General features: G+C 32.2%; 1 protein-coding gene across 1 annotated transcript; it reads right to left on the reverse strand.

Moving 5' to 3' along the window:
* HELRODRAFT_76929 (hypothetical protein) lies at positions 1-3,172 on the reverse strand (the record flags this gene model as incomplete). The annotated part of the gene is made up of 2 exons (XM_009016757.1): positions 1-182; positions 2,977-3,172. Coding segments are annotated over 2 exons (378 nt in total), but the record flags the coding sequence as incomplete, so codon positions are not given.
* Between the last annotated feature and the right edge of the window lie 12,701 nt (positions 3,173-15,873).

Genomic DNA, 15,873 nt, shown 5'->3' on the forward strand with positions numbered 1-15,873 from the left:
CATACATACATACATACATACATACATACATACATACATACATACATACATACAGACATACATACATACAGACATACATACATACATACATACATACATACATACATACATACATACATACATACATACATACATACATACATACATACAGACATACATACATACAGACATACATACAAACCCTTTCTTCAAAATTACATTATGTACCTGACGCTCTCTCACTTAACACCATTCCAATCAGGCTCATCTGTTCAATTTATTTCGTATTAAAAACTACTATCATCACCGACTCCTCTGCCACTATTACTATCATCATCATCATCATCATCATCATCTCTATCATCATCACCATCATCATCTCTACATTATCATCATCATCGCCATCTACGAAAACCTTCAACAGGTTACTGAGACGGATGAATTGACGCCTTTAAACATTGCTGATGACGACGACGATGACGATTATGATGATGATGAAGACGACGACGATGATGATGACGATGATGATGATGGCGATGATTGTAACGATAAAAAGGTAGCGAAGACGACGACGATGATAATATGGTGGCAATAATAACCAGGGAAGTAATAAATACAGGAAAAAAAAAGTCGAAGGATGGGGGGCGTTGAGAATAAAGGGGAGGATGACGATGACGATGATGATAAGTTATGATTATAGTCGCTTTAACAAGATTACAAAGCCATCGTTCGTCGATCTATTTTCATTTTCCAGAACATTCTCAAGCACAGCTAACTGGCCAATGGATTGAAGAATGAATGAATGAATGAATGAATGAATGGATGAATGAATGAATGAATGAATGAATGAATGAATGAATGAATGAATGAATGAATGAATGAATGAATGAATGAATGAATGAATGAATGAATGAATGAATGAATGAATGAATGAATGAATGAATGAATGAATGAATGAATGAATGAATGAATGAATGAATGAATGAATGAATGAATGAATGAATGAATGAATGAATGAATGAATGAATGAATGAATGAATGAATGAATGAATGAATGAATGAATGAATGAATGAATGAATGAATGAATGAATGAATGAATGAATGAATGAACGAATGAATGAACAAAAAATCGATTGAACGATCGAACGAACGAACGAATGAATGGATGAGTAAAAAACGCCTGAATGTTCAAAGAAATAATTATGCCAGAAACAAATATTAACAAGCACGAATAGAAAATTTTAAAAATAAGCATTCAAAAAATGGGCAAAAGAATGAACGAATGAATAAAGAAATGAATGAAAAAATAAATGAATGAAAAAATAAATGAATGAATGAATAAATAGAAAAACAAAATGAAAGAGTTGTGTGGCGGTTAAAAAACGAATTAATTAAATTTAATGAACAGGCAACAACAATTGACATTCACGTTGAATGCAAAAGACGACCCTCATCTTGATCTTCATCATCGTCGTCGTCATGTCATCGCGATCATTATCATCTTGTCATCGTCATCGTCGTCCTCATCATCATTGTCGTCATCATCATCCTTATCATTATCACCATCTCACCCATCATTTTTCCTCCCTTTGTTGTTGCAACGGGCGAAAATTGGTGCCCAGCTTGAATGGATGTATCTTCTTTGTAAATTGAAGTACGCTTTGTGTACTTGTTTGCTTACGTTTGTTTGTGTTTGGACGTGCGTGTATGTATGTGTTTGTATAGTTTTGTATCTGTTTAATTTTGTTTGTATGTTTTTGTGTGTATGTTTGTAAGTTTTTTAAGTTATTGTATGTATGTGTTTGATGAATGTGTTTGTGTATGCAGTTGTATGTGTTTGTGTGTATGTGTTTGTAAATGTTTGTAAGTGTTTGTATGTATGTGTTTGTATATGTGTATGTGTTTGTATATGTGTATGTGTTTGTATATGTATATGTGTATGTGTTTGTATCTGTTTTGTATCTATTTGCAGCTGGTGTATTCTTTGTTTGCCTGTTTTAAATTTTTTTATTTAATTATCTTTCTTCTCCTAAAGAACACAAGACGTCAGAGAAACTGCGCAGTGCGCACGCACACCACCGCGCAACAATTACTTTTTGCAGTGCGCATTATTGCTGCTAAACGTTGAATTAATTGAAATTGTAACGATGCTTAGTACGTGTAGCAATGAAAATGATTACTACTGATGTTACTGCAGAGTATTGTTACTTCGGTGTCGATTCTATTTAGAAAAAACTTAGAATCTGTAGTAGCGACTACTGATAGAATGATCAAATCATCTTGATTTAGATTAAGAAAAAATTTGTTTGTCCTATAACTTTGCTATTAAGCAAAACATTCATGTGTTTAGATACTGACTCGTGTTTGTATGATATGAATTGAATAGCCTGTATCATGTCTAAGACCTCGTGTTAATGGAATATCAAGGGTATATAAAATCATATAAATGTAATCATATAATTAATAACGAACTCTTAAGAGACTAAATATACAAATATTAATATTTTTTTTTATTTATTTATTTTATTATTCATTTTTTTATTTTCCATTTCAAAAATGCCAACAAAAGCAACGCTAACCAAACAAACGATTACTTCCAATCAAAATTCTTGCGCAAGCAGAAAAAAAACAGACTCGATAAACCAGTATTCGTCGAGCCGCAGATTTCTATAAGAATTTACTCGGACAACCGTTTATCAATTACGTCACTTCCTCACTATGTCACGTGATATCGCGGCTAATGTGACGTCATCGATCGTTTGCAAAACGGAAGTCGCTGGCGTGTAACGGTAGTTGACGTAATGGTGATACTATTACTACTACTTCCGCCGTTGCGCCGTTATTTAGAATCTTTCGTCGCTTCTACTACTACTAATGCTACTGCTGCTGCTGCTGCTGTTGAGGTTGCTTGTATTTGTTCTGGTTTTGTTGATCTTTTTTCTAACTGAGATATGTTTTGTTTTGAATATTGCATACACACATACATACAAACACACACACGCACACGCCCACACGCATACATACACACACACACCGACACACACGCATACATACATACATACATATACACACACAAATACATAAATACACACACACACACATACACATACACACACACGTATATACAACAGCTACTTGTGGATCAGATATGAGTAAGAAATAATTACATAGAATCAGGGCCCTACGTAGCATCATTCATTTGAACGCGATAAAATCTCAAGATTTGCATGTGCACATGTCTTCTTGCCGCGAAATTGATTTTATTATTATTATTTATTATTATTACTATTACTGTTGGTGTTGTTATTATTATTACTGTTATTATTATATTATTTGCTTATTATTACTACTACTATTAATATTGTGATTGTTATTAGTCACTATCCTTTAATGTTTTTTTATTGTTTTTATTGACGTTTTTTAATAATAATAATAATAATATTATTATTATTATTATTATTATTTATATATAAAAAAGGAGCGTATGATGAAAAAATTATGCCATGTTTGTTTGTAGTATTTTTCCCCAGAGTTTTGAATTCGGCGTGTGTAATTTTTTCTTGTTATTGCGATTTCTATTTTTGAAACCCTAACAAATAAACAGCAACAAGAAACAAGCAGTAACCAAAAACTCTAAATTTTGTATGTAATTTATTTAATATTTTTAGCTTATCTCAAAATATTTAAAACTAAAGCTTTATATTAGTTACAATAATTGTAAAAACGTAGCAACAACTGCAACAACAACATTAAAAATAACCATAGTAGACATTAAAGGAATATTTTACTTAAACTAAAATTTAAAATCTCCCCCAAAAAAAGACTATAAATACTGAGTGGTTAGCAATTGATGTAGCGTCGTGTTGTAAATTCGCCTCAGCCATTGATGCGAGCACGAGTCCTCGCTAAACAAACCAATTTCTTCCCTCTCAACATAGTAGTGATCCCGAATTGGCGTTTATTATTATTATTATATTATTATTATATTTATTATTATAATATTATTATAAAATACTCCTATTAGCTCGTCATATGGTATATATTGCCTCAGAAACAATGCGTCGTGCTAATTAAATATAATTGTTACACGTGCAATTGCCGTAGAGCGTGGAATTTTACATCGTACATTTTAAATACAATTTTTTTATAATTCATTTTATTAGGCATTTTTTTGTCATTTGATTTCTTTCCTTGACAAGTAAAAATAAAATACGTTACCATTATCATTGTTATTATTATTATTATCATCAGTAGTAGTAGTAGTATCTTTATTAATATTGGCGAAAATGGTAGTTGTAACAAAAACTCCTTCATAGGCAGAGGAGTTATTTAACTGTTTCACCACAAGGTTCGTGTTCAGTAATTTCACTTACAATGGGCCTCATAGTAGAAGTGATAGTAATAATCAGGCGTGGCGGAAGTGGAGCAAAAGGCGGTTCTTTTAAAATTTATAAAACTGCCAACTGTATGATGTACGATAGACTCATCATTTTTTCTGAACACGAATTAGCTCATATGTTTTGTATGTGTGTGTGTGTATTTGTGTGTGTGTTTGTGTGTGTGTTTGTGTGTGTGTGTGTGTGTGTGTGTAAATGTACGTATGTGTGTATAAAGTTATATATGTTTAAATATTTAGACAAAAAGCACACAAATTTATTACAACATTGACAGACGTTTAAGCGAAATCATATACAAACACAAACGTAGGCTTGTATACATAAACATACATAGAAATACATAAACATACATAGAAATACAAAAAACAACTAACTGGAAACAAGCAGAAACTAACACGAACGAACTCACTGAAACATGTATAAATTTTGAAACATCAACGACGATAATGTTAATCTCGTCAAAAATATGTATATCTATACAGAGAAACAAAAAATACTATGGGCATACACATACATACATACATGCATACATACACACACACACACACACACACATACATACATACAATTATTTAACTTTTTTTTTTAGAAATTTTAATACATGTGTTGTTAGTTAAGGGAGGGTAACCTATCCACAAGTTTAATTTAACTTATTTTTGGTTTTCTTAATAAACGAAAATAATAATAATAATATTACATACATACATACATAATAACATACAAACACACCCATACATACTAAGTACAAATATAGATACATACAGACACCCAAAAATACAAACAAATATACACACACATAATTTACGTAATAGCAAACACAAAACAAAAATCATACAAATAACACACACACACACACACACACACACACACACACACACACACACACACACACGTACATACATAAATACATACATACACTAACAAACACACACGCATATACAAGCATACAACTTCATCAGGTAGAATAACAAACTAATACGCTGCGTTAGTTAAACAATCATGCATGCAACCGTAATATATGAGATAGTTAATATAATGATGATGATGATGATGATGACGAAGATGATGACGAAGATGATGAGGATAAACATGGCGATTACGATCATGAGGCATTAACATTAATTGCTATGATAAGGGCTATGATAAATGATATCAAACAGCAATGTTAATGATATGCAGACTATAACGATGCTAATAAATGAGATGACGACGATGATGAGATGATGGTGAAAATGATGGTGAAGATGATAATGCCATTGGCTGTGGCGTGGTGGGTGGGCTAAAAACGTGATTTAATGCTGATGAATAAAATTATTTTCCTTATTATCGTCGTCATTGTCATCTTCATTTTTCTCCATCACCATCATCGTTATCATCATCTTTCTCTGCTTCTTCGTAACCATCGTCATTCTCACCATCACCATCACCGTTAACTTGATAGTCTTTAAAATATTAGCGATAACTGTCTTACTTGTTAATGCATAACAATAATGGCAGGGCAAAAATTATAGTTACATATGATATGTATTTATTCTAATTTGCACGTGTGTGTGTGTTTGTTTGCTTGTGTGTGTTTATTTGTATGTGTGTTTATGTGTGCTAACAGGTAAAAGCGGATTAAATCACATTTATAGAAAACAATTTAACGAAATTAATGCAAACATTTCAGTCTGTTAACAAAATACACACCACATGAACACATGTACACTGATAGGCATACATTTTGCGTATTAAACATCGTACTAATACAGAATTAAACAATGATGAACAGATAAACACATGAATGCATGTACATGACGTGAAATAAACGAGATACGCAATGACATAAACATCAAACATAAACATTGTATGGATTCATGGAGACAAACATACATGATACAAATATATAAACATACACATACAAACACATGCTTGCACATTTTTATTTACAATATACATACATATACACACATATACATATACAAATTGTATGTACATATATATTCCTACGTATATAATATATAAAATATGCTAGCACGCATGCAAATGCAAAAGTAGCATCGTATTCATTACATTGAAATGAAGAGTAGACATACATACATATATATATATATATATATATATATATATATATATATATATATATATATATACTACTTAAATACACACACACACACACACACACACACACACATACATAACTACATACATACATACGTATATACATATGTATATACATACATACATATATACAATATACATACATACATGCGTTATATAACATTTTCTTTATTTTTTCCGCTCAAACCCTGTGTATGTTTTTTCCAAATGATTTTTTTTTCAGTATGTATTTTTTCAGTTTTAGATTTTGAAAAAAAAAATTGTTTGGTTTGGAACGAAAAAATAAAAATAAAACCATTTGGTACGCAATTTTCATTATATTAGATTATAATTTGTTAACTTATTTATTTAATACCGTTATTCTATTTTAATATGAATCATTTCGGAATTTGAAAATAATTTGAAATGCAAGAATATTTCTAGCATGTCTTCATCAACTCCAAATATATCAGGAGTTTATTGTTTTCCAATCTATTCATTGACGTTAAGCAAAGATAAGTAATCGTTTAATCCAGGTGAGATTATTATTATTATTTTTTTATTCTTATTTTTCTTCTTTTTCTTCTTAGTATTATTATTGTTATTATTAATATCACATTCGTTGCCATCATTAAAATTGTTATAAATTATTCTGAAAAGCTAAAGAAATTTTTTTTCTACTGAAAAAAATATCGCCAAAACTCGTATAACTTTTTTTCTCAAAGTTCACACGTTTAACTTTACGTCTTCATCACCGTTATCATTCCCATCATCAGCGTTATCATTATACAGTCATCACCTACATTCACTCACGTAATTATTTCAAAGTCAAAAATATATCATTTCAGTTTTGTTTTGTTTGATTTGAAGGGGGAAGTTGGGTGGGGTAGAATATTATAAATAAAAAGACAAGATCAACAACACTGACTTTTTAAATAATTATCGTTATATACTTTCGTCACCATTATCATCAGCATCATCACCGTCGTCTACGTCAACAGCCACCATATCGTCATCATCATCATCATCATTGTTATTATTAATATTATTATTATTTTTACTATTATTATCGTTATTGTTATTATCATTGTCATTATCGCCGTTCAAACCAAAAATTTACGTAATAAACAAAAAGAGTCAAAACAACCATATTAACATATTAAGCAACTATATAAACATTTAGAACAACTATATAATCCTAACCAGAAACTATATAAACGGTTAAAACAACTATATAAACAACAAAACAAACAATCAATTGTTATTAAAGTTATCAATGTTAACAGTTATAACAGACGAAACATTGTAAACATTAATAAATTCCACTCTTGAAACTGTAGCAAAATTAATATTACTATTCAACATTGAAAACAACAATCACATTAACAGCATTAACAATAATGACATCACCACCAACTGCAACATCAGCAACGTAATCAACGACATCAACAACAACATCTTCAACGATAACATCAACATCAACAACATCGACTACAATTATAATATAAACAACATCAACCTTAACAACAGCAACAACAACGTTATCAACAACATCAACATTAACATTATCAACATCATCAACAACAACATCAACAACATCATCAACAACAACATCAACAACATCATCAACAACAACATCAACAACGAAGACACCAACAACATCGAGAATCAAAAAAATCCGTTGTCGAAGCAGCAGCGAAATCCCCATAGCAACAATCACCATAGAAACTAGAGTTTCTCACCAAAGACAATTAATAACTTGGGGATTAGTGACGTCATGCAACATCATCCCGGCTAGCTCCGGGTGCAAAGTTCCTTACAAGGTGGTCTTAACCTTTTGTCCAGCACGACTATCGCTCTCTCTGTATATGTATACGTAGGTACGTCATGATAATGACGACGACGACGATGACGATGATTGTGACATTGATGATGATGCTGCTGCTGATGATGATGTCATAGTTGAAAATGATGACGACTACGACGATGATGATGAGGATAGAACTCAAGTTGATATTGGAAATTATAAAGATCATTTGGATGGTTAAATTTTTCATGCGTTTTTCTAACGCAAAGGGAAAGCCAAAACTGTGTAAAAAAATTAATAAAATTGTATGAATGTTCGCATGTATGTGTGTGCATGTATGTATGTGTATGTGTTTACGTACGTGTGCGCGTGTATGTGTAGGTATATCTGTAACTTTGTACGTGTATATCTATCTGTGTGTAATTGAATTTGTTGTGTTTGACGCACGTGACCATAAAAATGGCGTCCAATAAATCAACTTCAATATTGGAAAAGTGTGTGAGAAGACGATGGTGCGCTGATAATAATGACCTTGACGATGCTGATGATGATGATGGTGGTGATGACCTTGACGATACTGATGATGATGATGATGGCGGTGTTGACCTTGACGATGCTGCTGATGATGATGATAGCGGTGTTGACCTTGACGATGCTGATGATGATGGCGGTGATAATCTTCATAACAATGATAATGATGATGATGATAATGATGATGATGATGAGAAAGATGTATCGGTGTTCATGATGATGATGACGATGACGGTGACGGTGATGACCCTGTCTATGATGATGATGATGACAGTTATGATAATAAAAAAGGTACAATAGTGGCCTCGATAATGATGATGACGACGACAAAGACGATGATGATAATGATGATGATGATGATTAAGATTAAGATGGCAAAGATTAAGAGTGCAAAAATGGTTAATGTTAAAATGAATGCAGCCTTTGAGTGTGGTGATGTTCGTTGGTGATGCCAATAATGATGATGATGGTGAGGATGATGATGGTGATGATGATGGTGATGATAATGTTGTTGTTGATGATGATGATAGCGGTGTTAGCGCCGGTGATGATGATGATGATGATTACACGAGTGGTGTTGATCTGTGATTGATCATTTATCATTCCAGAAAGTGTCACGCTTCGACCATTATCATCGTCATCATCATCATCATCATCATCATCATCTTCGTCGTCATCATCATCGTCGTCGTCATCATCATTATCATCAGCAGCAGCATCATCAGCATCACCACAACTGCTATTATTATTATTATTATCATCACCATAATCTTTATCATCATTTTTGGAGCTAGTAGTAGTAATATTGTTGTTAATATTATTTTCATGATAAATTAAAATACTTTTTAAATAGTAACTAACAAAAACGTTTCTAATGTCAACAGATGAATATCAAATCAGACTGCACCAACAACAACAACAACGAAACCGAAATAACATAGACTACAAAACAAAGAAAAAACATAAAAACGGCATAGCATTCATTATCGCCATACTCATCATCAGCTAAAAAAACAATTATGCCACCACGCGATCAAATGACGTCATTCATTTGTTCGATGACGTAGACACTTCTGACCCCCACCCCAACGTCTCCGCCATAAAGATGATGACAGCCATGATAGTGATGAAGACGACGACGACTATGATGATGATGATGGAAACAACAACAACAATGTGGATGACGATGATGCTGGGGTTTAAAACAAGGACGTCACATCAGCTAGCAATGATGATGATGATGACAACGACTACAATGATGATGATGATGATGACATCAGGTGAGAACTTATTTTGTTTGTGCATATACTAAAATTGAGTCTATGGTAATAATGATGAAGATGGTGATGATAACGATAACGTCGTTGATGATGATGATGATGATGATGATGATGATGGTGGTGGTGATGATGATGATGATGCTGATGATGATGATAATGATGGTGGTAATAAAAATGAAAATGATAAAAAATTTTGATGGCGATGATGAAATCGATGAAGAATTTTTTTTCAGCCACCGATATCGTGATAACAGATGCATTTGAATAACAAATAGCACAAGTCCTAACAATGCCATTATACGCAAACGCTTCGTCTTGTTTGCTTGCTACTGTATGTGCTTGTATGTGTGTTTGTATATATGTGCGTATGCGCGTGTGTGTGTATGTGCGTATGCGCGTGTGTATGAATGTGTGTGTGAATTTTTGTGTACGTGTGTGTGTTCCTTTCTAAATATTCAGATTTTTACTTTGTAAGTTAAAAAAAAGTCATTTTATGTTTTTGCACTAGCTTACATTTATAAAAAAAATTTTTTTTTCGTTTTTGTCAGCAAAATTGTGAACACAAACAAACAGATTGACAATAAATTACAATCAATCCGAAGTATTATCATTCTTTTGGTTCGTTGGTGGCACTTGAAATAAATACAATAATTTTCTACCAGGATCATTATATTATGTTGAAATAACATTATATATTTGCGTGCACTAATTTGCGTTAATTTTTTTCTCTCTATACAATTTCAGCAATTGAAACCTTTTCATATGTTACGTATTAAAATCACTTTCAACAACAGAACGCCTTACTGATTAAAGCAATGAATCAGTTTTTGAAAAATTTCGCTCATTTTTTGGTGTCCTAAAATTTTTATTAAAAATATATCTAAAAAGTATTAACAATGACATTAAAACCGTCAAAACAATAACTATTAAAAAGATTCATCATCAATAACATCAGCAGCAGCCGAAGTTATACCAATTGCATCAACAAACATCCAAGCAGCTATATTAAAAAACTCTTTCTAATTAAAAGCAATAAGCGGAACAACAACAAAGTTACCACAAAAAAAACAGACCAAGCATTGAAAAATATAATTAAAACATTGTTAACAATAAAACTTACATCAACACAAATAACTTTTTTGAGAACCAGCAAAAACTGTTGAACAACCATAATAAGAATAATCAACAAACGAACAAACAACAACCACACTAACAACACAACAACAACAACACAACAACAACAATAACAACAGAAACAATAACAACACAATCAGCAGCAGCAACAGAACAAAACCGAACGACTGCAATAACAATCTAATTACGTATTTACGCAAGAAACCAGACACTTTACGCGCTAACAATTGATAAACACTCGACATTTTTACATCAAGCTTGTGCATGCAAACGTACGCTTAAGCACCCGAGCAAACAAACACACACATACAAACGCAAACATTCACATACACACAAAAACACAAACATTCACATACACACAAACACACACTGTCACACACACATTCACACGCACACAAACACACACATTCACATACACATAAAAACACACATAAAAACAAAGACATAAAAACGTAGAGTTTGACAGATACGTTATTTTAGCCCAAATACATATTTCATGCATGTAAATAGCAAATAAAAAGGCACATCAATGTTGAATGTCCTAACGCAGCACACACACATAAATTTAGACACAGACACAACACAGACACAACACACACACATACACACCACACGTTTATATAAAAATCTGATAATCTAATGTATCTTCAATATATCTCCATTTTAACACCAGCCAAAATTAGCAACAAGATATACAATATTCATTTTCAGACGTATTTTCTTCCCACTTTTAATGTTTTTGTTTCTTACTCTCTTTTTTTCTCTCTCTCACTCTCTTTCTTTCTTTTCCTCTCTTTCTTAGGGAAGTTTTTTCCTTTTGCATTTTTTAATTTAATTTTTTCTCAAAAGTGCAACACATTTGCGCGTATAGATTTCTTGATCAAATTTAGCACAAGCAGACACACACACATACAGACACAAACACACAAAAACACACACAAACACACACACACACACGATCATTTCATCTACACGCACTCGCCCACGCACGCCTACATGACAGAAAAAAACGTTTCAGATATACACAAACATTTAATTTAGAAACAACGTACATACATCATATTACTTAGATACACACCTACTCACAAATAAACTCACACATACACACTACACAAGCACGAACGCACACACACATACAAGCACACATAAACACGCATCCATTTATCTCAAACACTCGCAATTAGACAGACAAATTAATAAAAAAAAATAAACAGAAACGCATTTAAAATTATAGAACAACCAGAGCAAACACACACGCAACTCATGCAAAAATAAATAAAAAATTAAATCGATAAGATGAAAACCTCGGCAAAAGCACATGGATTCCCGCTTCACTTGATTGACACAGTCTTCTTGCGAAGATAACCCAACAAAAACTTGCCATATGCCTGCGCAATTAAGTAGTGCTAGCGCTCGTAAACTAGCAATCAAGCTATCAGGTAACTTGAGTTAGTATTTCATAATGAAAAGTAATGAGTGTCTTCTTCTTCTTCTTTTTCTTCTTCTTCTTCTTCTTATTATTATTATCTAAATAAATTTAGCCAAGACTTCATAATATAATGTGAGAAAATTATGAATCGCACTCATTTATATACTCATTCATTCACTCATTTATTCGTTTATTCACTCATTCATTCACTCAACCATTTGTTTGTTTGTTCTTTTACTCATTCATTCATTCATTCATTCATTCATTCATTCATTCATTCATTCATTCATTCATTCATTCATTCATTCATTCATTCATTCATTCATTCATTCATTCATTCACTCACTCATTCATTCATTCATTCATTCATTCATTCATTCATTCATTCATTCATTCATTCATTCATTCATTCATTCATTCATTCATTCATTCATTCATTCATTCATTCATTCATTCATTCATTCATTCATTCATTCATTCATTCATTCATTCATTCATTCATTCATTCATTTATTCATTTATTCATTTATTCATTTATTCATTTATTCATTCATTCATTCATTCATTCATTCATTCATTCATTCATTCATTCATTCATTCATTCATTCATTCATTCATTCATTCAATCGATCTGATTTATCTTGCGTAATCTTTTTTTAATTAGCATCAATCTGCCTATTTATTTTGCAGCCATTGATCAATCAATCCATTTATCTATCCATCCGTCTATACGCTCACTCACTTATTCATTCATCTCGATATTCGTTAACTCATTCACTCACTCATTCATACATTCATTTATTCGTTCGTTTGTTCGTTTGTTTGTTTGTTTGTTCGTTCGTTTGTTTGTTCATTCGTTCGTTCATTCATTTATTCATGATAACGGCAAACTATCATACGTTTGGCAACGTGTATATATGTATATATAGTGTGTGTGTGTGATACCTGTGTAGATGTGTGTGTGTGTGTGTGTGTGTGTGTCTGTGAGTAATCAGGCATTCGTGAGGTGCTTAATAACAGTTATTTGGGAATATCATCATTAGCAAGCAGATCTGAATCGAGTCGGACAATAGTGAATGAAACCGGCTCGGTTTGGCTTTTAGTCATTAGTTTGTGCTGGCACGGCTGAAAAAGTATCAAACAGTGTATCAGTTTTATCTCAATGCCAATCAAAGGAGGCTTAACAATTATTATCAACTGTTGGATCCACCACCACTTGAAACAAAAAAACAAAATTTGCCATTCAAAATGCTGCCTAAACATTGGACGTGGCGTTTCTAACAAAAAAAAAACATTTTGAATTCAAAGCTGATCGACAGGTGATTAATTTAAATATCGGCAAACGTTCAAGTTTAAAAAGAACCGTCATAATTTATATGTAAAGAGTTTTTAATGAAAATATTGACAATGGTCATAATTATTTTAGAATCTTTGGTAACGATGACGTTATGTTTCTATGACCTATATGATATGAATAGAAGAAAAAAATGTCACTAAATTTTCAACTCAACACGTGACGTACATGTATGTGTGTACAATTTCATACACACGCACACATACGATTTAACTCTGTACCCGCCTTGCAACTATCATTAGATATCTGGCAACAGCATTATCCCAGAAGTATCAGTCGATGTCATCGCCATTGTTTCGTCATAAATTTTCATCATAATCCATCACCATTCATCATCATAGTCATCCTCATCATCATCACTTCGTCATCGTAATCATCCTTATCATAATCATAAACATCATCATCATCATCACTTCATCATCGTAATCATCATTATCATAACCAAGAACATCATCATCGACATCCTAATGATAGTTTCATCATCGTCTTCATCATCGTCGTCGTCGTAGTCGTCATCGCTATCATCATTCTGTAGATGTCTGTCATTATTATTTTCAGAAAGATGATATGAATAAGACGCATTAGAATTTTAACGAGGCAAGTCTTCCCTGCGTTGGTCTCAATTATAAAGAGCATTGTAACATTTCTACGTGTGTGCTTTTGAGTACGTTTGTATGTATGTTTGTATGTACGGGTGCATTTGTTTATGTTCCTTTTGTGTGTACGTATGTATGTACGAATGTTTGTATATATGTTTGTATGTGTCTATGTTCCCTTGTTTGCATGTCTGTTTGTTTGTTTGCGTGTTTGTTTGTATGTGAGTGCGCGTCCGTTATTTTTCAATGTGTGTATGTTTGTTTGTATCTATGTGGCAGTTTTTTTTTATCTATATATGTTTGTATGTGAGTACTCTATGTTTTGTACATATGTATGTGCATTTGCATAGGCGTGTGTTGTATAATCCGTGTAGATAGTTACGATGGTGATGATAATAATGATGGAGATGTATCATGATATTAACAACGGTGATATCATGATAATGAGGATGCACTTATGATGAAACGTTTTATGGTGAAAATGGTAAGGAAAATTATGATGATGAATTGATGATGATGATTTATAATAAAAACAAAGTTGACGATAACGATTGTATAAGATAAACAAAGATGATGATGATGACAATGACGGTAATGATGATAAAAGAGAAAGATGTGATAATGATTACGACGACGAGGATGATGATGAAGATTATGAAGAATAGTATGAAACGACTGTAAATTATAACATTGTGTTTCTGTGACAGTGATGATGACGATGTAGTGATGATAATGATGACGATGACAATAAACATAACATTAAGAATAATAATAAGAATAAAAATATCAATAAGAGTGGGAGCAATAAGATCATAATAACAACATGATTTGTCAGAGGATGGCTCATTTGCATACTTTTATGACAAAATTAAACTCCTTGAATAATTTTGTCATATCTGTTTATTTTCATCATCATTTTTCTCATTTTTTTATTATCATCATCATGATTATCATCATTATTGTAATTGTCATCATCCTCATCATCACTGTCTTCATCATCATTATTACTTTTTTACCATCATTTTTACCATCAGGATCATCAGCATTTTCTTCGCCATCATCATTTCTAGCAGTCATTTTCACCATTTCATGACAAAACATCATCATTAATTTTGGTTTCAATATCAGCATCGTCCTTTTTACATCGTCATCAAATCTCTGCGGTCATTTTCACAAAATTTCATCACATTTTTGCTTGCGTCACAACTTTCTAAATTCTTGCATCATCATCATTGCCGTCGTCATCATTCATGGTAATCACTATCACCGGTTTATCTTCACCACAA

Source organism: Helobdella robusta (genome assembly GCF_000326865.2).
Source record: "Helobdella robusta unplaced genomic scaffold HELROscaffold_19, whole genome shotgun sequence".
In the NCBI taxonomy this organism is placed as follows: Eukaryota; Metazoa; Annelida; class Clitellata; order Rhynchobdellida; family Glossiphoniidae; genus Helobdella; species Helobdella robusta.